General features: G+C 40.4%; 1 protein-coding gene across 1 annotated transcript; it reads left to right on the top strand.

Moving 5' to 3' along the window:
* Nucleotides 1-69: 69 nt before the first annotated feature.
* On the top strand, nucleotides 70-20,850 carry wsb1 (WD repeat and SOCS box containing 1). Its single transcript, XM_080889530.1, has 9 exons — nucleotides 70-462; nucleotides 1,751-1,919; nucleotides 8,266-8,549; nucleotides 13,907-14,038; nucleotides 15,256-15,356; nucleotides 17,282-17,454; nucleotides 19,423-19,536; nucleotides 20,265-20,372; nucleotides 20,597-20,850. Exons 1-9 carry the CDS (start codon nucleotides 423-425, stop codon nucleotides 20,757-20,759), a joined length of 1,284 nt encoding a protein of 427 aa, XP_080745656.1. The 5' UTR covers nucleotides 70-422; the 3' UTR covers nucleotides 20,760-20,850.
* Nucleotides 20,851-27,242: the final 6,392 nt, after the last annotated feature.

Genomic DNA, 27,242 nt, shown 5'->3' on the forward strand with positions numbered 1-27,242 from the left:
GGGGGGGGGGTGTAGGGGGGGCTAAATTGCCATGGCAACTGTGCTGACGTAGAATTAAACCCCTCCCACGGTGTTATTCAGCCTTTGTACCGTTCAGTTGGCAGCCATTGTATTTTTACGGATCGTAAGAAATCTAAAGCGTAGCGAGTCATATAGTTTTTAACGCGACGTGTTAAAACACTACCAATATAATTATAGATTCAAAGATAACGTCTACTGCCGAAGTACTCAAGTAAAAAGACGCGCCAAACGAAGATTGTATTTTCCACCCCAGACGTGAAGCTTGGCGGAGGGATTTAACCGAATTTAGCATACGTTTTTAACGAAAAATTCGCTGTATAAATCCGCACCCAGATTTCTGTCAAACATCTTTGTTTCATAGTGCGTGTCCGACTTTTTCTTAGGTCTGTGCCCTTATTTAGATGGCAAGCTTCCCAGACTCTGTGAACGAAAATGATTTAGGTAAGTAAAACATTTTACATGTATTGTTTTTGTGAATGCAGGTGAGAACGCTGAACGATGTCCTGGTATTTTAGTCTTAGTGCTTTTTATCTAATGCCAAACTGTAAAACTTTCTTTGTTTCCACCAGACTATGTGGACTTTCAAAACATTGTTACTAAATAAGATGTCGAATTAGTGGCTACTTAGCTTAAACCGGTAAAGCAAAGTTTAATTAAGTTAAGAGATGTCGTTTATTTGTCAGTGTTTCTTGGGTTTATATACGTATGTATCCCTGCTGTTATATTAGCTCAGTGCGGTTTGTTATTTTGATGCATATCCACGATAAAAACCATTTTATACGTTAGTGCAGCGTTTCCCTGTTGCTGGTTTGCTGATACAAACAGTGGCCGAGAGCCATTCTTCCTACAACAGCGAGAACCATAGCCGCCCAGGGATGTACGTGCGTGCTTGCACGCCAACGTTGCATGGCTAATAAACCGAGCTCGTAGCTTTAGCATGTTAACTGTATTACTTTTATTTATTGCTTATTTATTAGCTATAACCGTAGTTAGGTACTAAACGTCTTATTTAATCCTAAAATCAGAATTGATAAACGTCAGCCCCATGTAGGCCTTTAGTGGTTTACTTAATGCACGTACCTTCACACATTCTTGCACACAAAAAGACAACCTTCATAACTGTATAGACGTTGTCGGAGTTATATTTATCTACTCACTCATGTAAACAATGCAGTATTTGTTTTATTGTTGCTGTTATTTTACTTGTTGCAAAAATGTGTTGACATTAACTTATATATTGGTCTTACCAAGTAACCCCGATATATATACACACCTGAACACAAAGCACAACGATTCCATTTTGTGCGCTATGTGAAGAATGCAGTTATGAAACTGCCAGTATGTTGTGTATCCGGAATTTAAGACGTAAGTTAACCAAAGGTTACTTTGCGACGTAGACTTTGATATCCTGTAGAAATGGACTTGAAAAAAGTAAATTTCCAAACGTAAAAAGTTAATAGTGGATCTGCAGAGGTTAATTGTAGACAGTTCATATATCAGCGTATAGCCCATTATAGCTGAGAGAATATAACTATGTCTCCCCCCCTCCCCCGTTGTACAATGGTATGGTTTGCACATTAGCCAATCAGGTATCTGCACCAGTGAACAAACTGTGTCTGTGCCAGATAAAGAAGTTAGTTTCATGTGCATTATTTGGGCTGAAAAATGACGCACATTCAGTTTGTTACAGAATGTAGCTGAAAAAAAGTTATGTTATTGCTTTTTCCAGGTAAGGCAAAGTTCATTGGCGAACTCCTGGTGCCTGTTGCTCCCTTTGACCAGAAGTCTGGGCGTGAAGCTTGGACAGTGGCCTTTGCACCCAATGGTTCCTACTTTGCTTGGTCTCAGGGGCATCGCATTGTCAGGCTTATCCCTTGGACAAAATGCCTGAACAGCTTGTAAGTTTCTTTTGGTTTGTTTCCCTTCATGTCTTTTTCTCTTTATTTTCTTAAAGCACCAAGCACTTTTTATATCACTATCATAACTACCTTGGTAGTATGTTTGCCTGTTTTTTATAGTAATAGAGTACATGTTTTCTGTGTTGTTGTTTTGCTTCTTAGATAAACCCCCAACTAATTATAAAAATCTTCAAATTTATGGAAAAAAAAATGAGACACTGAGGCTTTTAGGATAATTAATTTAATTATTTTTTGATTGGATTACAATTAAATTTTTGTGCTATCTCATACAACAGAGCATTTACCATTGCTGGGGCTGCTTTTGGGGGGCGCATGATTTAATTTTGACATTCATACAGAAGCAGCAGGAATGAGAATCGGCACCTCCAAGTCTGAGGCCATGGTCCTCAGCCAGAAAAGAGTGGATTGCCCACTCTGGGTCAGGGATAAGTTGCTGCCCCAAGTGGAGGAGTTCAAGTATCTCATGGTCTTATTCGAGAGGGGAGGGATAGATCAACAGACAGATTGCGGCTTCGGCTACGTGATGCGGACGCTGTACTGTCCGTTGTACATTGCGTATACAAGTGATGGAAATGAGCTTTATCCGAAGGGTGGCTGGCATCTCTTTTAGAGATAGGGTGAGGAGCTCAGCCATGCAGGAGGGGCTCACAGTTACAGCTGCTCCTCCTCCATGTTGAAAACTGCTTTTAGGTAACAAATGGCTGGTGTTGTGGAAATGTGCAAATTCTTGAGATTAACAGCCAGCTGAATTTGGTCATTAGTATTACATTGGTGCATGAGCTGCTGTTCTGTGTTGCAGGATGGAGAGCAGAATGAGTTTTACATGATTACATACACGTAAAACTCTGCATGCTTTCTAGCTGTTTAATTGTCTTCTGAATCAGTCTCTGCCAACCTCAAGCTAAAAGATCAGATGCATTTGTCAGTGCCAAGAACACGTGGTTTGAATTACCAGCTCACTCTCTGCTTAATGGTGTGTTTTTCCGCTTACCAGGGTCTTGTGACTCTGAGCCACATGTTGAAGTTATCTTTAGAAAGAAGTGCCTGTTGTTCCTGGCCATCAGGGCTGTGGCTGGTTGGGCCCCAGTGACATTAAAGGAAAAGAAGGACAGCAGCCTCTGTGTGACAATGGTGTGATAACACTTGATTTTCTATCTGGAACTGATTGTAAGTAGGCAGTCACCCAGAGGTTGAGGGTGCTGCACACTGAATTACTGTGCAACTACTTGCAATTTCAATTGAGAGGTAATTGTACAGATTGCTTGATGAGAGGCAACCCGTTGCCAGCTAATCTTAGTTGGACTTGTACAGACTGCAGACAATCTTGGACAGATTGGCAAATGTTTGCAAATAATTGCTGGCAAATGTATACATGAAGACAGATTGCAGTGCATTGGCATTTAGAGTTGGTCTGTACCATCAAATAATAAAATGCGCAAATGTGGCAGGCATTTTACTTCAAACATAATTACATTTTAAAGCAGAGAAGAACAACTTGTTTTGTGTTAGATACATATAAGTTAGTTACTGCTAGAATTGTTTATTTATTAAGAATGATGTTGAAATGTTGTCAGAGCGAGTGTGACACTATTGGCAGTAGTGGATGGCTCAAAACTGCAAGCATGGTGCCAAAACTTTGGCTCTGTTATGTAATTTTTTTCATGCAGTCTTTAGAGCCAAGCCCCACATAGTCCTGCTCTACAGCAATGTTGGTGTTTTATTAAAACAGCTGAGCTGAACTAAACTTAATGGCGCTTCAGAGGCAGTGAAGAGGAGACTTCAAATGCAAGATGCATACAATAATGTATCATGTTTTCCTTTTTACAGAGCAGATTCCAGTGTTTCAGGCTTTTAGTCACATTTCTGCAGAGATGGTACACAGTGAAAACTGTCCTTTGGTAAAATTCATATTTCTTTCTGTCTTCAGTAGGTTGAATTACATACCACATGCATGGGTGGAAATTAGCTCCTGCCACTGGCCAAATGGGGGTAAATTTATGGATGGGCTTGTAAATTGGAAGAATGCACAAGCCTTCGTGGTGGGTTTAAATTTGAACAGAAAAAACTATGTTCAGTTTACACTCCTGACCTGTCGTGGGCAGCGTGGGTTGCTGCTAGTCTGCTCTAAATGCCTTTATTAGAAGAAAGAGCAAAACTCAATGTGGTGTTGCATTTTTGTGGCAGATGCAAAATTTTCTCCAGGAACATTTTCCATTTCCACCCTTGACCACATGGCTTTCAAAATGCAGTTATTAATGGGACTGTTAATTTTGGGTACTTGTTAATTAAATTAATCAGTGTAATATTTCCAGTCTCATGCTTTTGCTCTTCAGACACTCAAACAGTCAAACAGAACAATAAAAAAAAACAAAAAAAACAAAACAGAAATAAGTCCTGCATCCACTTTGTGCCATTTTACCAGATATACCACTTTAATATGAAATTATGCAGTAACAAAAAAATTCTTTATTTAATGAGAGAATCAATATTATAAATATTATATTAACAAAATAGATTCCTAAGAAGTCTTTAATGACATTCTATTTTCTGCTTTCCAACAGAGTGTTGTGTGCAGTTTGTGCATACAGGCAAAGAGGAATTTTGTTCCACATCACATTTTGAATTGGAGTTAATAAATATGTGACATGTTTTACAGAATTGTGGAGTTTAAATTAATAGTAATACATTTTATTTGTAAATGCTTTTCAAGATACCTCACAAGTTCTATTACTCTGCTATTAATGATGCAGTGAAAGACAGGTTAGGGTCTCAAAATGGAATTCCAAAAATTCTATCTAGTTTTGGAAATGACAAGGATGCAGTAGTGTGACTGCATTGGTTACATGTAGGATCTCTTTGAACTTTTGATAACTTGTCATTAGATCAATGAAGACTATGTACAAGTTTAAACTGTTTTACAGAACATCTAAGTCACCCTGAAGAAATGCATAACCTCATGATTTTTGATTTTTTGCCAAATTGAGTCGGTTTGCTATTTGTTTTGAAAATATTTGAAACCACTCAGCTGATGTGTATTGAGTAAAGTATAGATTGTACTTGTAATCTATAGATTCTGGAACATGCGCTTCAACTGGTCTGGTAGCTCTGATCTTTACACAAACTTTATTTTTGTTGGGTTTTATCATATAGGGTGTGACCATGTAGGATCCTCGACACGTGGCGAGTAACTTTGAGCTAAAAGAAGTGTGTAATACAAGAGCTTTCTCCGGTTGAAAATTGTCTGAGACTAGCCTCTCTATTCTACAGGCGCTGCTGATGTTCTTGAGCCTAGAGCACATTTTCTCAGATAACCTACCCAGTGTGTATTGGTTTGCTCTCAAGTCCAGAATGTACTGAATTTCATTCTTAGCAGGGTTTGGCCCTTCCTCACAGCTTTCTTTATTTAGGTCCAACACCCCATGTGGCTTCCTGCTGAGCAGAAATTCAAAGAGAGACAATCCCATGGAGTCCTAGGGAACTCTGGCAGTGTAAACAACATAGGGTCCAGCCAGTGGTTCCAATTGCATTCATCCTCTTATATGATCTTACGAATCATGGATTTCAAAGGCTTATTCAGCTGCTCCACCAACCCGTCTGTCTGAAGGTGGTAGACACCGGTCTGAACAGATTTAATGGCCAGTAATTCGTACACCTCTTTAGGTGTCCTAGACATAAACAATGTGCCCTGGTCAGTTGGTATCTCTTTCGGCATCCCAACTCAAGAGATGACCTGAAACTGTGCATGTACTACACTCTTTGCAAGACAAGTGTGCTGTGGCACTGCAAAGGTGCTTTTGGAACGGCCAGCTGGTTCACCAGCTCCACCTTCATTGGAGCTAATTGCTGGAGCTGGCAGGGTCTCCCATGAAAGCCCTGCCATTTCCTCCTCCCCCCAGAGTCCATGTCGAACGATCTCATGTCACCGCTGAGCTCAGCACAGACCTGTGTCCCTACCAGCTGAGAACACACCCCTACACACTGCCCTATTAGCATACTGAAACCATGCCAGTTCATTCTCATATTCAATAGGTGCATGCTGCCCGTATCATTTAGCCTCTAAGTTTTGCCCATATATAAAATTTCCACTGGTACCATAGGATATTTATGAACCATAGCCTGTTGTATAACCCTTTGGCACCTTGCCAGTATGCAGTAAGTCTCTCTTGGGTCGGGGGAGGGAGTTGGAGGGTTGAACTCTGTGTCAAATACTGAGCTTCAGTAAAGATTCAAGTTGCAGTTATTTATGTCCTATCACCTTAAATCTTCACTCAAAGACAAGTATCTTTGACAGTGTATATATAGATGTATCATATATAAGAGACAAATATTGTTCTTTCAGTATGTTGGCATTATTACATTTTGCTCAATGCTTACATATATGTGGAAAAAGCAAATGTACGAGCTGTGATAACTGTTTCTGATGAAATGAAGAGTAGACTGATATATTAAATATTTGTTTATTGGGTGAGAAAATCAGACCATGTCATAACTGCTGTAAGTCATACAGAACAGATATCAGAGCCTTAAACAGGCTGACTTCTGCTAAATGGGTCAAACTGGGCAGAAAGTCTACAAACACATAACATCCTTATAGAATATGATGTAACACTATAGATCAACTTACCTCAGAATATAATAATAATAATAATAATAATAATAATAATAATAATAATAATAATAATGATAGATTGGATTGGATTTATATAGTGCTTTTCAAGGCACCCAAAGCGCTTTACAATGCCACTATTCATTCACTCTCGTATTCACACACTGGTGGAATGCGAGGAGTGAAGGAGGATTTAGTGTTTGTGTTATTACGAGTGCTAAACAAGAAGAGTTCCCAGATGGTACAGTGGACACATGTGTGACTGCTGTGATTGAAGCATCTTTCTTTCAGCTTAACGAGTGAACCGTCAGGTCGTTCAAACACACGTTAAAGTCCGTTTGGCTCAACACCACCGAACAGAGGCAGCAATATAACATAGCTAACATTAACAGTGCAGTGAATCCTGCTTGTGCTGTGATATTCAGGACTGCAAAACTGTTGTGTTTGTGGATGTATGACTGACTTTAATTATCCATAAAATCATCACATTCTCTATAAGATTAAGGTCGACTATTGAACGGCGTATATTTTAAAGTAAAGGCTTTAAAACCAAGTTAGTACAAACATCACTAATGTCACATAACTTTGCCGACATGTGGCCAACAGTAATGTTTTGTTCTTCGTTATTAAACATTTGCACATAAATAAGTGACATAATATTCAGTACTTACTTTTAAAAGTTTACTCTTTGGGCGCCCCTCTTCCGCCGTTTTTTTTCCAGCAAAATTATCCACACACACTGCCGCGCTATGCATTCTGGGATATGTTGGGCCACGAAGTCTACACCGCCACATCCTCAAAATTCAGGGAAATAAAGGACTCATTTGAGGCTGCATTTCGAGCAGCCTTTGAATTGGGGCAGCCTTCGTCGCGTCGCTGTGACGTAATCGGCCTTAAAATGCGGCCTTTGAGGCTGCAGACCCTGAATTGGGATACAGCCTAGGTTAGTTGGAGAAAGTGGCTGTTGCTCTGCTTCCACCAGCCGCCGTGGCAACGGATGTAGCAGCCCCAGCGACTCACATTTGCCGGGCCACTAGATGGCCCCTGCCAGGGCTACCGCTGTGTCCAATCTGGTGGGCCGGTGGCAGCAGACACACTGGGTGGTGCCTACCGGAAGCTCCACCACCAACTACTCCAGGACAACCAGCTCCATCAGTTGAGCCAAGCCAAGGAAATTCAGGCCTCCTTTTTTACCCTGTGTAAATTTTTGGGATGGTTTTACACCGAGATAAACAAACTGGACTGGTCCCTGCTTATAGATGAACTATACAAAAAGGGAGTGTGTCACCTGTTTTTGTTAAGGAAACTAAGATCTCTTGACATCTGCAGTAGATTGCTGCAGTCAATCTTTCCTTTAAAAACTGGGCCTCATGTATACCCAAGAGCAATTGCCTCCATCCCGCCATCAAATCATGACTGCTAGACATGTGATACGTCACACTGTGCTCATGGACACATGGTCACTACTGACTGTTGTATGGATTTAAATAAAACATCATAGCAAGGAATTTGCATCAATGGTTTCTCATAATCAAGTTATTAGAGGTAGTCTGAATCACTGCAGCTGTACTGGAAACATCTACCAAAGTTAGGCTACATGTTTTAGACTTGTTTTAGCTTTTTACCTTTCCTTTCTTTGACCATGTTCCATAATTGACATCCTTCTTTCTCCACTCTTTTTTTTTTTTTTTTTTTTTTTTTTTTTTTTTTTTGCTGTAGTTCAGTGGACCATGGAGAAGAGGATACCAATGCCTTGAGCCCTCGGCATTTGTCTCGTCAGAGCAGCAATGGTGGTCAAGTAGTCCCAGCAGCAGGCCAGCCACCAGAACACACCATAGATTGTGGTGATATTGTCTGGGGATTGGCCTTTGGTTCCTCAGTACCAGAAAAGCACAGCCGCTGTGTCAACATTGAGTGGCATCGCTTCAAGTTTGGACAGGATCAGTTGCTCCTGGCAACAGGCCTCAACAATGGTCGCATCAAGATTTGGGATGTTTACACTGGTGAGAACACATCATCATTAATTAGAAGTAGCTCTCTTCAGCTTCACCAGTTGATAATCATGTTAGATACTTGAATCTATGAAATATATGAAATATATGAAATATAAACCCAACTCTGCAAATGTTGAACATTTTATTTTCCATAGGAAATATATCAAAGGTGTAAACTGAGAGACCGTGCCATTTGAAGAAAACAAAATGTTGTCATTTTGAATTTAATGGCAGCAACACATTAAAAAAAGTCAGGTCATGGTTACAACTGTACAAGTCCCTTCTTTTGACAGCTCATAAACATCTGGAAACTGAGGCGACCAGTTGGTGGACTTTTGGGAGAGGATTGTTGTCTCATTTTTGTCTAATACAGGATTCTCTCCACTCAATATTCCTGCATCTTTGACTTATTTTTTTTATTTCTTGATATGCATGATTAGTTTTTAGATAGCCAAAGATCTGGACTCCAGGCAGGCCAGTTCAGCACTTGGTCTCTTCTCCTTACAAACCCATGCTGTTTTAATAGCTTTAACATATCGTCCAATGCTATGAATTCATATTATGAAAGGGAAATCAAGAAAACAGCTGCTTCAGCCACAGTCAAGCCTAGTACACCAGTCAATGAAGATAAACCTGCAGTGCAAATAGTACAGACTGAAAGCAACATATCTGCAATGATCCTGCCAGGAACGGAAATTGAAAGTGAGCCACAAGCTCAAACGGTCATCACAATGCAATTTCACAATGTGGATCCTCCATCGCCCAGGTCAATTCCTACAGCGGCAGAAGGACGGTCGGAGGACATTTGTACCATTTTACAAAGACAAAATGAAATAACTGCAACCCTTGTTCAGCATCAGCGTGCATCGTCATTACCATCCAGGAAAATACCTGTATTCGATGGTGATCCTCTTCAGTACATCTCTTTCATTAATGCGTTTGAACAAGGAGTGGAAGAAAAGGCCAATAAGAGGGACTGCTTGTATTATTTGGAGCAGTTTACAACAGGACAGCCGAGAGAGCTGGTACGCAGTTGTCAACATATGGCTGCAGGACAAGGCTATATACAAGCAAAGCAACTGCTCAAAGAACACTTCGGAAATGAATATAAAATTGCAACTGCTTACATTGACAAGGCGTTATCTTGGCCTGCAATTAAAAATGAAGATGTGAAATCATTGCAAGCATATTCTCTTTTCTTACGTGGGAGTTGTAATGTCATGGAAACATTGCAACATATGCAGGAACTGGACATGCCAGTGAACATGAAAATCATTTTGTGCAAGTTGCCATATAAAATGAGAGAGAAATGGAGAGCGTTCGCATATGATATATTGGAAACCTCTAAACACAGAGCTCGGTTTGAAGATTTGGTTGCATTTATTGAAAAGCAGGTGAAAATTCTTTCAGATCCTTTGTTTGGGGACATTCAGAATGTAACGTCAACAAGCCCTGTCTCAAAGGTTGACAACAGACTGAAGTCACAACCAAGCAAACAAATTAAAGGGAACAGCTTTGCTGCTACAGCCACACCCATGAACATGAATAAAACCTACAGCACGGAAAGGCTGATTACTACAACAAGCCATGACTTTACAGTAAAGCCATCTTGTGTCTGCTGTACTCAACGACACACACTGGAGGAGTGTCAACAGTTTCAGCGGAAGAAGCACAGAGACAAAATGCTTTTTCTAAAGGAGAAAGGGCTGTGTTTTGGTTGCTTAGGTGCTGGGCACACAAGCAAGGACTGTGCTAAGCGTTTGATATGTAGAACGTGTGGTAAAGGTCATCCCACTGTCCTCCATATTGATAACGATGGTGTAAGTCCTGAATGCTATGGAGAGCCCTCCTCTTCAAAGAATGTAAAAACTTGTGGTCATACAGGGGCCGGAAGAGAAAGCGGTTTGCTTTCCATTCTGCCAGTTCAAATAAAGTCTGTTAAAGGTAGTCATGTCATACAGACATGCTTTTTTAGATCCTGGCAGTTCAGCTAGCTTCTGTTCAGAACACCTCATGCAAAAGCTAAATCTTGTGGGCAAAAGAACTCACTTCCTGTTACAAACAATGGGTCAAGAAAAGGTCGTCTCTGCCCACTCACTTACTGGTCTTGAAGTTTCTGGTTTAGGCAGCAATGCCTTCTATGAACTTCCAGAAATCCTAACACAGGAAAGGATGCCTGTCACCACGGATAACTTTGTAAAGGAGGAAGATCTGATCAGGTGGCCATATCTGTCAAAGGTTAAAATTCCCCACATAACGGCTAATGTGGACCTGTTGATTGGATGCAACACTCCCAAGTTATTGGAACCATGGGAGGTCATTCATAGCCAGGGGAATGGCCCATATGCTATAAGAACAGCATTGGGTTGGGTCATAAATGGGCCCATGGAAGATGGTAAAAGCAACTTGGACAGCGAGCACCCACCAACAGTTGTAAATAGGATATCTGTTTGTAAGCTGGAGGAGATGTTGAAAAGTCAATATAACTATGACTTTAATGAAAGGGTTACAGAGGAAAAGGGTTTGTCAAGGGAGGACCTTAAGTTCATGAAGATCATGGAAAAATCTGCAACAATGGAAGATGGACACTACTGTTTGAAGTTACCTTTTAAAAAGGATAACATAAAGATGCCAAACAATTTCTCCATAGTTAAACAAAGATTGCAAAGTCTACAACGAAAACTTCTCAAGAATGAACAGTTGCATAAAGAATATAAAAACTTTATGGACGAGATGATAAGTAATGGATATGCAGAGCAAATACCTTCACAGCAGCTGTCTTGCGAAAATGGAAAGAAGTGGTACATTCCTCATCACGCAGTTTACCATCCCAGAAAACGATCCATAAGAATTGTATTTGACTGTGGGGCATCATTCCAGGGGACATCATTAAACAAGCAGCTCTTACAAGGTCCTAATCTCACAAGCACATTGCTTGGGGTTTTGCTTAGATTTCGACAGGATCCAGTCGCATTTATGGGTGACATAAAGGCAATGTTTTATCAAGTTAAAGTTGCCAAAGAGGACAGAGACTTTCTGCGTTTTTTATGGTGGCCAGATGGAGATCTGAGCAAGGACATAATTGAGTTTCGCATGACTGTTCATCTGTTCGGTGCAGTATCTTCCCCGAGCTGCGCCAATTTCGCTTTGAGAAAAACGGCTGAGGACAATAAAACTGAATTCCTAGACAAGGTATGTGAAACGCTGAAAGAGAACTTCTATGTGGACGACTGTTTAAAGAGTGTGGCCTCCACCTCAGATGCTGTCGATTTGGTCAAGGATCTTTCAGCACTCTGTCAAAGGGGAGGATTTACACTGACCAAGTGGGTCAGTAACAATCGCACCCTGTTGCAAAGTATCTCTGAGGAGCAAAGGGCTAAAGACTTGAAAGAATTAAATCTTGACAGAGACAAACTTCCGGTAGAAAGAGCTCTGGGCTTGCAGTGGTGCGTGGAAACTGATACATTCAACTTCAAAATGGATATCCCTCAAAAATCCTGTACTAGGCGTGGAATGTTATCAATATCAAGTTCCATTTACGATCCATTGGGGTGTCTTGCACCAGTCCTGCTGCCTGCCAAAGGAATGCAGCAGGAGCTTTGCAAAAGGAAACTGGGATGGGATGAACCAATACCCCAAACCATGTTGCAAAAGTGGAAAAGTTGGCTCAGTGATTTGCAAATGCTTTCCCATTTCAAGGTTAAAAGTGTGTTACTTATGTTTATTTATGTGAATGTATAGGTCTAAAGTAGACTGTATTAGTGGCTCCTTATTTTCTTTGTGATTAGAATTGCCATGTCTGATAGCCATTTCAATTAGGGGCCGGGGTGTAGGAGCCATTCTTGGGTTAATACCTTATGTGGTCACTAGAGGTCACCTTTTTCTGTTTTGATTATGTAATGTAAAGGTATTTAAGGTAGACGCACGTAATCGGCGTCAGGTGTGTCATTAAGAAGGCAAACAGTTTGTGAACGTTGCGCTGTTATGCTAAGTCGATACAGAATAAAGACCAAAAAGGACAAGATACATACTGCTGGATTTATTGGACTGTGAACTTAATTCATGCATACCAGTGACATCGCGTCACCCCCGTTAACGACCACCTCAGTGGCTTCAAGCGTAGGCTTAGCCTCTACAGTTACCTTGATGAAGTATACTATGCCTTTCCTGGAAAAGATGTTTTCTAGATGGAAGCGTATATCTGTAATATACTTACATATCTATACTATTGCTAATATATATTGTAATATATCTATATCACTAAAGCACTTCTGGATGGATGCAAACTGCATTTCGTTGCCCTGTACCTGTGCATGTGCAATGACAATAAAGTTGAATTCTATTCTATACTGGGACCTGATGAATGTACAAACAAAGAATTACCAGATTTTTTTTTTTTTTTTTTTTTTTTTTTTTTTTTTTTTTACCTGATTTTTGTTTCTGAGAAAAATGAACCCGAAATGTGATATCCACATATGTGGACGCCAGGTCCTAGGAGGCTAATGGTTGTTCCAGATGAGCAAGTTGCCAATTCCATAGGCACTAGTGTGCCCCCATACCGTCAGAAAACCGATCTCTGATAACCAGCCAGATGGTCCCTGGGGCACACAATGTTGCCAATTAAGCTAATTAATTTGTTTAATGTTTCTCTAGCTGTTTCCTTGTAGTACCACTAATTTTCCTGTCCCTTGTGATAACCCCATCCCAGTTTCATCAATGCTGCAATTAAAATTTCTCTGTATTATTATAGGATTTTTACCTTAGAGTTTAAAATGCCGTGAAACAACAGTCCTTTAGAGACTTTTTAAAAATATATATTTTCTTTTTGGTATTTGGTTTGTAGATTGGGAAGATATACAAATATGTGACCAATTTAAAGCTGGAGATGGAGCTACAGTTCTATAGTTCGGCTTTGCAGTGAACGAACAAAATTTCTAAAAGTATTTAATGTGTGGCTTCTGTGGAATTATAGATGTCGGATTTTGTTCTTAATTTTAAAAAAAAAATTTGAAAAAAAGAAAAAAAATGTCTCTTTGGAGGCACCGTGAGAAATCAGCAGTCTCTCCATCCCACCCAACCCCTAGGGCTAAATGCTCCAAAAGAAAGTCTAGTTGAGGGTTGTTCCTCAAGTTAACACCTTATGTCCTTGATTATGCCTGTCTTTCAGGTACCATTATTATCTGCAACACAAGTGTATTTTTTCTTAATTTTCAGTTGGCAATTAAAATCAGTTTTTCGTTCATTTTTAACCTTGTGGTTTTCGTCCCTGAAACAAACAAAGCTGGAGCTTTAGAACTGAAATTGTGTTGTTGCCTGTGAAGACTGACATTTCTTTTAATCTACTTTCTTTGGTTTGCTTTCTGTAGGAAAACTGTTGCTGAATCTGATGGATCATACAGATGTAGTACGAGACTTAACTTTTGCTCCTGATGGCAGTCTGATGCTGGTGTCAGCATCCAGAGATAAGACCCTTCGTGTATGGGATCTCAAAGATGATGGTAAGTGGATGAGCTGTTTTTGACTTTAAAAACCAACCTTATTCTTTGCTTTTCGTTCCAGTGCAAAGAAGTAATAGCCTCATTTCTTAACTGAGACCATGCTGTTCACAGTTGAAATATAAGGCCCCTGGTCTTTAAAACCAGAAAAGCAAACAGTGTTTACAGTTACACTGAGTTCACAATGAAGAAGTGAAGTGATAAGTCCCTATTATTATTATTATTATTATTATTATTATTATTATTATTATTATTATTATTAATGTTGAGAAAATGCAACCTGACAAACACAAGAGTCTTAGTTCCATTTATTACCCAGATGCTGCTTCAAGATTAATTTATGTCAAATAATGCGTCTGTTTGCATTCATCATACTGCTGTTTAGATAGTTAGCAGAGCAGACATCCTGACACACAAAGTCCTGCAGTTTTCCAAAATCCTAGCTGCACATGACTGGATACATATGACCTCTGTGTCTGGTTATTGGTTGACAAGTGGGCCAGAATAAGAAAGGAAAGCGATAACAGAGTTCACTAGGAATGGAAGAATTGCAAAAAGCAAAACTAGCTGCAGTAAGCACTTTCCATTGTTTTTAACACTCTGTTTCACATCAGCAATTTGTATGTTGTAACTTCGCTCTCCTCTGCAGCTTGCTGGCAGACCAACAATAGCACAAGCAAGCGTGACCCATAGACCAGTTGTACCACAAACTTTGTAAACTGCCTCTATCTGACAATGGAGCTCTTTGAAGGCCCAACCCCAGAACGCTACCCATGCTGAACCATGAATCTCACTTAAAACACTAACCACATGCTGCCTTGAGAGTATTTGCAGATCATGGGAACCTTAGATGCAACACCAGAACCCTGAATCCTTCCATACATTGTGTCAGTTAAAAATGTTAATGCAACTAAGTAATATCGCAAAATAAAAGAGCAGTGTAAATAAGTGTTGTGAAAAGACCAATTGCTTACTTTTTAGTAGATGAGTAGCAGCAATTTTAGCAAATATGCAGCTAACACTTAACTCTTAACACGGCAGTGGTTCAAAAATATATTGACCAGTTATTTCTAATCACGATCTTCACGGGAAACTAAATATCCTGGTTAAATATTGATTAAATAAAACAATATAAACATGATCAAAATGTAAGACTGGCATATAGGTTGTGACAGAAATGTTGCACTCAGAGTAATGAGCCCGGTCATTTTCTCTTGTAGGTAATATGGTGAAGGTTTTGAGGGGCCATCAGAACTGGGTGTACTGCAGCTCCTTCTCCCCTGACTCTTCCATTCTGTGCTCGGTTGGTGCAGGAAAGTCGGTGCGTAAACAAGTTCCTTTGTACTCATTTTTATGAGTGTCCTAGCTAATCTTTGTGCAGTTGCTTGTGATCAGTTATGCTCAATCAAACCTCAATTAGACCCCATAACCTCTTTGTCTACCTTTAATATAAACTGTGCTCGGTGTCAACAGTCAAGTGCTTGGATCTAGATTCTGTTTGGCTTTTGTATGCTGTGAAAAAGGGATTTTGTTCTGAAGTATGCATGAAGTATGAAGAAGACAATTGTTTTTATGAATGTTATATAGCTGAAGTTAATCTTTTAGTATGGACATGGAAGTGGGAGAGGCAAAACAAAAAAACCTCTTTAATACTGGGGAATGTTTAACTTAAACATAAATTGCCCCAAAAATACTTTTTTCATTTTAAAAAATTCGAAATCATTGTAAATCATTTACAAGTCAAACATGTTGCTGAATAGCAATTCCATGGACTGGCCAGCTTTGGCTAACCTTATGCATAGTATCACAAACCTAGATTACTCTTAACGTGGTGATAGTTTTGTTAGGTTTTATGTCCCTACAGTGTGTGTCTTGCTCTCCTTGTCACAGGTGGTGGTAAAACTCAGTGTGTGATTGGTTTTGAAAGGAGCGCTGCGCTGACATTTTGAGCAGCTGGTGTAAACCACGGACGCACAGTGCGCAATGCCCAAAGGCCTGGCCAGGGGCAGCCTGGCATCCTGACCTGCAAGGTCATTCTGTACGTAGGTGCTGCTCCGTGTCTGTCTACTTCTGCTGTCGCGGTTGCTCTATTTACTTTATTAATTGTAGTTTTAAAACTGTCATGTAAATGGTGGCCCTATGCTCCACCCCCCACCCAAACACACATGCACTGCCATCGCTAAACAAATAAAAGGGAGCAGCAATACTTTATGCTCTTTCTTTTTTTCTTTTTTTTTACCTCAACCTTTCTGCCATCATTTCAGGAATTCAGCTGTGAAAAATGTTGTTTCTTTTAACTGAAAAATGACGACAAAAAAAGAAAAGAACCCATACAGAAAGATTAAGCAGTAGTATTAGATTGCAAGCTGTATTTTTTATAGACCATTAAATAAGGTTTTAACGACCAGCATCATTTATAGTTTCCTATAATTAGTCAGTGGCAGGCCCTAAAAGTTTCATACTCGTACAGTCCTGTGATAAATGCCACAAATCAAAGACATTATTAATAAACATTCTGACCATGGCTGACATTAAAAGAAAAAGGCTTATGCAAATTGTCACTTTTTGCGTGTGTGTGTGTGTGCCTGTATGTTCGTGTCTGTTTGTGTGTGCGGGCACGCGCGAATCGCATGTGCGTGCATATGTGTACTCTGCCAGAGGTATCGATCCTTTGGCCATAAATATTCTTTTCTCTTGCAGTCTCTCTTCGTAGGCTTCTGCCGGAGATGCGAGCCTATTGTAAACACAGTGAACTAAATCTCTGAAAGGGGAAACCAGTGGAGTAACTTTATGTTACCTTAAGTTACTACTTGTTTTATTTTCTCTTTTTTGTGTAGACTTTTTTTTTATTAAAATAGTGTACATTTAGCTCATTTACTGATGTAATGAAAGATGTATGAATGTAAATTCTAATGTAGAAGCTTTACAGTTATATAAATGTTTGTTATTTTTATTGTCATTGTAGGAAAGTGTTCTTATTGGCATAGTGTTGGTGATGTGTAGCACTGCACGTTAGCAAGGCTCTGCTATTTATTTTTTCTGCCTGGTTTAAGGTTACAAAGCATTATAGTGACACTGAGCATAATTTGAGCATAACTATTTTTCTGATTTAATTCCTTTTAATTTAATTAATTTAATTTCTAGTTGATTTTTGTGCATCTAGTGATAATTAGTGTAAGATAACACATCTATAGTCATACAGTCTAAATCATTCCATGGGCTATAACGTGTCATTCTTTATTGCAGGTGTTCCTATGGAACATGGATAAGTTCACGCTGATCCGAAAGTTGGAGGGACATCACCATGATGTGGTGTCTTGTGAGTTTTCGCCAGATGGAGCATTGTTAGCTACCGCCTCTTATGACACCCGAGTGATTGTCTGGGACCACCATAAGGCCACAATCCTCCTGGAACTGGGGTAAGAAGAAATCCAAACAACACAGATATTCAATATTATGTTAGTACACATTTGTTTGGTAAACAAAATGTTGCTCGTTTGAGCGGCAGCCCTAAGTAAACTAAAATAAATCTCCTTTAAAGAAAGTGTTCCAAAAGTCCCCCATTGGCTTTGCCTAACTCGTTTCCTTGACGTTGAGGTTTAATTGAGGTCAAGGAAATGTGAGATAAGGACTTGGGGAAAAGAGAAGAGGAGTGCGCTGAGAATCCGAACGGCTTTACACTAGTCTCCTTAAGAATGTAATGCCGAGTGTTCGCTGTGTTGAATCTACTGAGACATGATTATTCACCACTAGGTTTTATGCAAGTTATTTAAATGACAACTGCACTTTTAAAGCAAAAGGAAGTTTTAGGGACATATTTACTAACATCTGCTGCAGCCCAAAGCTGCCTTTTGACTGGGTTTACTAAAGAGGCGCAGTTTGAGTTTTGTGGGGGAGATGTGATCGGCACATGTATGTTAGGACTTTCTGTGGATGACTGAGTTGTGATCCCAGTGCCAATACTTTGGTTCTGTCCTAAAACTCTTCATTCAGTCCTCACGCTGAGTATTGACAAGTGAGCCCCACTTATTGCTCCTCAATAATGCTGCTTTTTTAAAGCAGAAGCAGAAATTAATTAAACTGAGCTGTCTTTTTCTCAGCAGTGCACAAACAGCAAGCAACTTCTCTTTCCTGACTCTGTAGCGAATAAAAGTGAAATGTTTGTGAAAACACAGCTATCAATGAATATGTGTAAATGTGTTATATTAATGCCTGAATGTTGCTATGTGCTATGAAAATGTGATCTGTACATTTGCACATGTAGCACAATAACTTGTGATCTGACATATTTCAGGTGGAATAGTTATAATAATGCCGTTTCCTCTGGATAAATCCTGCACCCCACCTAGATTTCAATTCTCAGAACCCTTTGCACAGTGCCAAGGGATTTCTATCAGTTATCCATTATATCAAAAGCATATTTATTCTCCTGTAGCCTTTTCTCATTTAGCTGAATTGGCTCACTGGGAACAGGCTGCATTTTTGTAAATAAATTCTAGTGCTTTGTTAGATCACCCTGTGATTGCGGGATCACAATAACTTCTTGATCCTTAATTCTTTTATTTTGTGCAAACATGATTTATGCTTTCTCAAGAAACCTAGCATGTTTAGAAATGATATGTTGAAAAGTCCTTGCTTGCTGAAAAGGGAATTGGGAAAATTTGAGAATTTTGACAAACTTTAAATTTCATAAGAGGACTAATAATTTCGTCTTCATCTGTAGTACAGCAAGAAAAAATTATTTTGGTAGTCGACTGATCTGCCTTGATTTAGTCGGTGATTAATTCAACAACTCTCATCTCCGCTTCCTGTGGGCAAACCTGTCCTGCTTCAGTCTGCCCAACTGAATGTCACTCTGTTGTCTCGTCCCACAGCAAATTACAATAATGACCTAGGAAACGTATGAATCTCAAAAATGCATTTATTTTTGACATGCTCTGGAGTGAGCAGCAGAGGCCTGCATAAGGAAATCTTTGATTTTTTTTATTATTTTTTTTATTTATTTATTTATTTTTTAAATTATATACACTGCACTATATGTAGTACTGGGTTGATTGTCTGTTATATGTAGCACCATGGTCTTGAAGGAATGCTGTCTCGCTTCACTGTTTACTGCACCACTGCACATGGTTGAAATGAAAATTTCAAAAAGAAGCCACCTACTGCATGTCAGTCACTGATTTCTTTCCCCAGCTTCCTATCTTCTGTCCACTGTTCAAACACAATGAAACCCATAAATATGCTTTATAAAAAGCTATAACGATGTGATGTACAATGAAAATTTTTAAATTATGACTTTTTTCATTCCAAACGGCGAGTTTTAAAATTTGAATCCAAAAAGCTCTATTACTGATGCTCTATGAACTTCTGCTTTTGTCTTCTCCCAGCCACCTCTTCCCCCCTCCTTCACCCATTTTTGCAGGAGGAGCAAATGACCGCTGGGTTCGCTCTGTGAGCTTCTGCCCTGATGGCCGACACATTGCCAGTGTTACAGATGACAGGTAATATTAATATAATTTAATGTATGTGTGTATGTTTTTATTTATTCTTAAAATCTGTTTGTTTTTATTTATTCTTAAAATCTGTTTGTTTTGTTTTTCACTGTTTTTGTCTGGTGAATGATTTAAAGACAAAGAAGGCGAGAAACAAGAGAATGATCTTTTTTTTTATGCATCAGCAAGACCAGTTTCAGCAGCATATAAGCAAGTGGTCTATTTACAATACTTTAGAACACAAAACTAGAGTGAGCCATGACAAACCCACATGTGTTTGTCTTTGGGCCTCTCGAGAGTATGTTTGTACAGTCAACTGGAGCATAGCAGAAAAGCTTGTCTGGTGCAGTTTGTGCTCTCTCTTCAACACTCATGTCTTCTTGGAAGTTTCAGAAGCAGAGCTACTGTTGGTCTCTTTGGCTTGTCCTGGGTTACATGACTGTAACAAGGTGGCTATCAATTACTCTGACTGCTAACTGTCCAAGCACTGAATTGCTGGGAAAGTGTTGAGAGGAAGCTTCACAACGTTCCCACATTATTATTCAGAGTGTTGGAGAAAAATGGGAAGATTGAAAGGTTTAAGACAAATGTGTTAACCAGTCAGAAGTACAGGAAACTATTTGGCTTGGTCACTGGTCAGATATTGGTCTGGTGGTAGCAAAATTTTTGCAGTTTAGGTTGTGACAATTTTATTCATTTATTTATTTATTTATTTTTGTTTGTTTCTCTCTACATAGGCTGGTTCGCTTCTGGAGCATTGAGGAAAGGGCTCCTCTGGCGATTGCCTCTGTCTCTAATGGCCTCTGCTGTGCCTTCTCTGCTCAAGGAAGTGTCCTTGCTGCTGGGTAAGATGCCACAACATGTTGACGATGCTCTGTTAACACACACACACACACATTTGAAGTTAAACTACACCTGGGCACATCCTGACTTTCGATAAGGAAGCCTCATCATTTTTTCCCTCAGCTTCCTTGCACCACCTTACTACATTTAGCACCTTACTACATTTAGAGCTCTCTGAAATATTAGCTCAGTTTTCTGTTTTTTCTCCTTTTGATTTATGTTTTAGGACTCGTGATGGTAGCGTGCACTTCTGGGAGTGTCCACGTAGCATTGCCAGTCTGCAGCACATGTGCAGAATGGCTCTCCGTCGAGTGATGAGCACCCAGCAGGTGGAGGCGCTGGCCATTCCTGCACTCCTCTGTGACTACCTAACCTACAAAGTCATTTAATCCTTGGCATTGGCTGATCTGACTGCATTTGTATTGGCAACATACTGAAAAACCATTGAAACACTTTTTTTCTGAACAGCTTTTCATAAAACTCTGAACAATCTAAGAAGATCGGGACAGGAAGAAGAAAAGTTTGTTTTTCTGAAAGCCCAGGGCCATGTCTTCGCCAGAGCCCATCACTACCTTATCTTGTACATATTTATTTTTGTAAGTGCTTTTGTAAATGAGTGTACAGGGCCCAGCACATCACCCATTCCTGTTAGGTCAATACTGCCAGGTCTCCTCCTCTGTATCAGTGTGGTTATCAGTAATTTTCGGCTGCTCTTCCATCTGCCTCCAGCTGTCCACCTGCATTATTATTAAGCTCTGCATTAGTTCCACAGACCTGGAATAGGTATTGCATTTAACACAGGCTTTGCAGTGGGGCTTGCTTTTAATGTTAGGTTTTCTTTTCTGCTTTGGTGCGGGAACTAAAGGGAAAAGGTATGGGATGCAGGGTCTTGAGGCCCATTATTTACATCTTATCAATACTAAGGAAATAATGATGCAGACATGGTCTCTTTGGAGGTTTTTCAAATTTTTCTGAAACAGTATTTACACTACCATGGTATACTCGCTCACTGAAAAACTTGTAGCAGCTTTTATTTCTGATGAAAGGACAGCATTTGTCAGTAAAAGATGCTAGCTATCAAGCTAGAGCCTGATGAATAGGGTATCCACCATCTTGGTAGTCATCCCTTGGCAAGAAATTGAATGACTCTTAATATTTCTGTCCAAGTCAAGAGATGCCGTTTGGGTAAACTGCAAATATTCTGCTAATTTTTCCTCAAACTTGCAGGTGTAACGTACTCACACCCACCCTAGTATGTTTACAGTATGGTTAATTTTTTCAGTGCCCTGCCTGAGGGTGTTACAGAGACCAGTGTTAGATAAAGCACCTCTGCTTCTTAACTATTTGTATTTGAACATACAGAATCTGACAGAACCTTGTGTGTAAACACATGATTCTGTCTTTTGTCCATAAACATATCAAAATTGTGACCTTTATTTTCTCCTTTTTATATCTACTTCTTGTGTTGAAGATTTGTATTTTATTAATTTGTTCTTGTTCTCCTTAAAACAGCTGCACATCTTTGTGTGTGTGTGTTGTTTTTTTTTTTTTTTTTTTTTTGGTGTGTGTGTGTGGCTCAAATGTAGACTGTTTGTGCTTATGGACTCTGTTTATAGAAACTACAGTAAGCAGTCTTTGCAACCTGGAATAATCCAAAGTAATTAAAATCAATCAACTGCCATTCTGGGCCATGTGGTTGTCAGACCTTCATACTCACTGAACTTGGACAGATGCTGAGTTTTTAGAAACTTCTTGATCATCTTATTGTTTTTAGTTTGTCTGTGAGAAGAGATGGGAGCTCCAGGTGTTTTGTAGGAGGGTGGATGGAGCAGGTGTCAATCATTTGTGGAAATAAGTTCTCTGACAGTGCTAATGCCAAAGTTGTGTCCTTTCATTAGTGTGGAAATGGTAGGGGTTGTTATCATTTCTGATAGTGTTAATTGTGTGAGTGGGATTTAGAATCGTTATGGGTTGGCATTACATGATGTTCATATAGCTGTTACCATTGTGATTAGAGAAATACATTCCTGCCTCAGATGGAGTATAAAGTGGTAAATATTTCCAAAATACATGAATGTATTAATTTCCTGCGATCTTTTTTTAAAATTTTCAATAAAGGTGTTTTTTGACACTTTGTACTGGTGGTTATTATTTCAAGAATCCATCCATCTGCAGCTTTCTATACTTTCATGATATATTGAATCTGAATCTTTCATGAGTCTGCCAGCATAAGCAAAGGATACAATAGTGCCACAGTCAAAATCACCACTGCCATCGAGGATTATTTCATCTTTAATGTCAGAAATGGCATTTACTTGTATGGTAATTTGATTTTTGTCCTTCTCTTCTTATTAGCTTTATCAGGTTTGCAAGGGCTTCTGTAGTTTATCACCACACTGCCCTGCAGCCCAATCATACACATCCCCGAGCATGAATTCAGAAGACCTGTCTGCTCCCAAACAGAGAGGGCATAAAACTGAAATCCAGTGCACTCATCATATTAAGTGGAAATAACTAATATTAAGTTTCAGTAAGCAATTCAACTGGTTTAGTTGAAAAATGAAATCATGACAAGTTCTGTGTGATGTCTGCTTGTTCTGGACATGATGACCATGTCCTGACCATTTCTCCTGGCTGTCATCCCAAAAGCTCTCTGAAAGAAGTTTTATACCATGGGTTTCTGTTGTTATGTTGTTGTACATGAGGCTAGCTAATTCTAGCTTATAAGGATGGCCCAACAGTGACCCTGGAGCCAACTGGCCACGGTGTAGGAAGACCTGCCTTCTCCCCTCCCCACTTTTGAGTAGTAAAGGTGGCCTATTGGGTGTGATTAGAGTATGTGAGAGTATATGCTGTAAATAATCAGTGCCACTGTGAAATCTAGAGTGCTATTAAAATTGAGGGGACAACTGTGACATAAGCGCACGACTGCAGGTTAGTAGTGCTCATCCACACTTTGTCCCAAAAACATCAGTGTCTAAAGGTGAGAGGCAGACAGCAGTAAAGAGGTGATTGGGACTGGCTCCACCCAGAGTTTGTGGGTAACATACCTGCCCCCGACTGGACTGGACATTCCGATATAGGCCAACTGACTCCACAGTGTGGAGCATACAAGGAGGAACACGAGGGTTCCAGGTCCCACACTTGGACTCATGCAGAAAAGGCCAGTCGCCGGGCTTGGGGACAGCATCCGCCACCACAATCTGTGAAGTTAAAGTACAGTGAAATTCCCTGTGCAGTGGGTGTATATGTTTCAGTCTGTAAGGTTCATTTGGAACATCTTTTGTGCTGGAGAGTGTGTTTTATGGAGAGGTTTATATTTTATATGTTCTAAGTTGGGGTTTTATGTCATGGTCCTGGGTCACTTGACCCAGTGTTTTCATGAGTTCTCGTGTTTTCATGTCATGTTGTATTATGGGTTATGTTCATTTAGTTAGTCTTGGGTTGATCTTTGCCTTTTTTGACCAATAAAAATATGATTGCTTGACACATTGACGGTGGTAGGGCCTTTGAGGTGAAAGATTCCTTAAATACTGACAATTGGAATGATGGGAGAGGCATGAGTTTCTCAAAATGGGCTCATTGAGTGCAGCACGGATAAGATCTTGGAGAGGCTACGGCTGCTGTGAATACTCAGAATAAGATCTCTGACTGCAGACTGGATACATCTCGGAAGGGCTAGCTCGGAATAAGATCTCTGGGCGCAAATTGGATGACATCTCGGGGAGGCACACTGCCGTGGGTTCTCAGAAATCGGCTCCTTGAGCACAAGAAATGACAACATCACAGAACGCAAGTATGGCGAATCGCGGCTCTCCAACGGGAGATTGAGAGACCAATGTTGGACTGTAGAACTGCTTTGAAATTCATGTGAGCTGTTCGCACTAAAGTAAAAAGCACCATCACTTCATGCGGATACCCCTTGGTGCCAGCGGCGGTCTCGAGGCTGGAGCCGAAAAACAACTCCCTGATAACGACTGTGTTTAGTCTGTTCCTTCCCATTCCATGCAAGGCCACCTGGGTCGGCTGGAAGACTGTTTACTTAGCCTGGCAGGGACGAAGGACACTGTCTCAGCTGAACTATGGACACGCATACACATACACTTACACTGATAAGCACACACTCATCCCCCTCCCTTTCCAAACGTCTTCGATGCTTGTTTCCTGCGGGGGAACACGGCGGGTCTGTGTGCCGCGCTGGAATGGTAGCGCTGTGCAGGGCGGCTGCTGTGTTCACTTCGTATTACTCCTCACCCCCCAACCAATCCTGTGGCTTGTCATGTCTTTCACAAAGTTGTGCTGTGGACATTTATGTGCAGAGGAGTTTTTTTGTTTCCTGTTCTCGTGCTGTCCTACCATGGAAGCACAGCACGAGTAGAGGTCTCTTTTTTTCCTCTTGTACTTTCCAATTGTTGTGTACATTTCAGTGTTTTTCTGTAATGCTACCGATCTCCGACTTGTATCGCCATGTAATGTCTGTGTTGTGTGTGTAAGGTCGGGGGGGTGTCCCATTTCACTGCAGGGCAACCTGCATGTGGCGAATAAAGCATTGATTGATTGATTGATTGATAGCGAAGGGGAAGCTGATCAGAAAACTTTTTAGAAAAATTGGCTGAAAAGCCATCCGGGCCATGCTTTCCTACTTGCCTGTTTCTGATTGCTGATGTTATTTCCATAGTTGTCAGAGCTTTCTCAAACTCATTAAAATGATTAACACTGATAGAAGGGATTTGCAGAAATCTAAAAAAATAAATAAAAATGTTTTAGCTCATCAATGCCTGCAGGTGAGTCAGAGCTGTACAGATTTGATTTGTAAAAATCAAAAAAGCAGGAATTCATTTCTGCATTATCAGTATGTTGTACCCCCATCTCATCAAGTATGTTTTATGGACTCAGTAGAAGAAGGAATACATCCTGGAAGTAGGATTACAAAATTGCCAGCTATCAACCATACCATAATTTTCAAGTAGTAGATAGTAGACTGGGCAGATTTTGACAGGGGCGCCCTTGCCAAGGAGCTCCGATCTGGTGGAGAAAGCAATTTGGAATTTGCATCACCCTTGATTATAAGATTATGTGTTGATATATTTGACAAATTTGAAAATAAATTGTTGAAAAATATTGGGTCATTCCAGTTCGGGAGCTAGCCATTCTGCGTACATATGGAATATGTAATAGTGTGGAGAGGTTGTCATTCCTTTTAGAAATAAATAATGAAATTGTTTTTTAAAATAATGACGCATTACATCTCCAGTTATTGTCTCTTCTTTGATGCTCCAAACCTTTGCAGATTTGATAAAATAGCCTCACACAGTTTCTACATTCCTCTTTTTCACCAGTGACATCAAAGCAAGAGCCTGTTATTTTGTATTATAAAAGAATTGATTTGAATGGAAATCTGGTACTTTTAAACCTGCTGTATTTCACATAAAAGTAGTTACTGTGTTTGATAGTTGTGCTAATATTGCTATCACTACCTCCACTGCAGAGATTCAAAGAGTTAAGAACTTCCATAAAATGGCATCCACGGGGCAGTCGTCAGTCTCCTAAAACTCAAAGCAATCATAATACTTGTCTCCACATTAGAGTAAAAATAAATACAGAATGTAAAGAATCAATATTCAGACATAAAAAAATACATAAAAACTTTTTGGCACAACACCAGGACAGGACCAACATAACCTGCTGCACCAAAAATCACTGAACCTCAACCCCGATGGACGGTGATGATACCATGGTTCAGTTTCATTACCACTGGAATTCCAGTGGCTTCTCCAGATCTGTCTCAAGATTCCTGGATTGTCCTAGGAGAAAAAACAGAAGTCCCAGCCACACCTCTACAAACTGACTTGGCCCAGCTGATGGTTGGACTATAGTTAGTAAAGGTAAGGATAGTGGCAGGCATTGAGTGAGTTCTTCATTGGATCCGCTGCAGTTTGCTTACCAGCCTGGCATCGGGGTGGAGGACGCCATCATCTACTTCCTGCACTGAGCTCTGACTCACCTGGAGAAGCCTGGAAGCACTGTGAGGATCATGTTCTTTGATTTCTCCAGTGCTTTCAACACCATCCAACCACGACTTCTGAGGGACAAGCTGGAGCTATCAGCTCCAGCTATCCATGTCCCAGTGGATACTGGACTACCTCACAGGACGCCCACAGTATGTGAGGACACAGGGCTGTGTCTCTGATACGCTGGTCTGCAGCACGGGGGCCCCACAGGGAACTGTGCTGGCACCGTTCCTCTTCACCCTCTTTGGCAGAGTACAGACAGTGGACTCTGGACTTTGTGGACTGGTGCCAGCAGAACCTCCTGCTGATCAATGCTGGGAAAACCAAGGAGTTGGTGGTGGACTTCCGGAGATGCAGACCCACCACACTGATACCAGTGAACATCCAGGGAGTGGACATTGAGATAGTGGACTCATATAGGTACCTGGGTGTTCACCTGAATAATGAAGTAGACTGGAGCCACAACACTGATGCTCTTTACAGGAAGGGCTTCTGAGGCCACTGAGGTCTTTTGGTGTCCAGGGAGCTCTTCTAAAGACTTTCTATGACTCTGTGGTGGCATCTGTCATTTTTTATAGTGTTGTATGTTGGAGCAGCAGTTTATCGGCAGCTGAGAGGAAGAGGTTGGATAAACTCATTAGGAAGGCCAGCTCTGTTCTGGGATGCACCCTGGACCCAGTGCAGGTGGTGGGAGACAGAAGGACTCTGGCCAAAATAACATCTCTGATGGACAGAGTCTAACACCCCATGCATGTAAATGCTGCTGAACTGCAGAGCTCCTTCAGTGACAGACCGCTGCATCCTAGATGCATGAATGAGCGTTTCTGCAGATCCTTCCTTCCTGCAGCTGTCAGACTGTAC

Source organism: Rhamphochromis sp. 'chilingali' (assembly GCF_963969265.1).
Source record: "Rhamphochromis sp. 'chilingali' genome assembly, chromosome: 8".
Classification (NCBI taxonomy): domain Eukaryota; kingdom Metazoa; phylum Chordata; class Actinopteri; order Cichliformes; family Cichlidae; genus Rhamphochromis; species Rhamphochromis sp. 'chilingali'.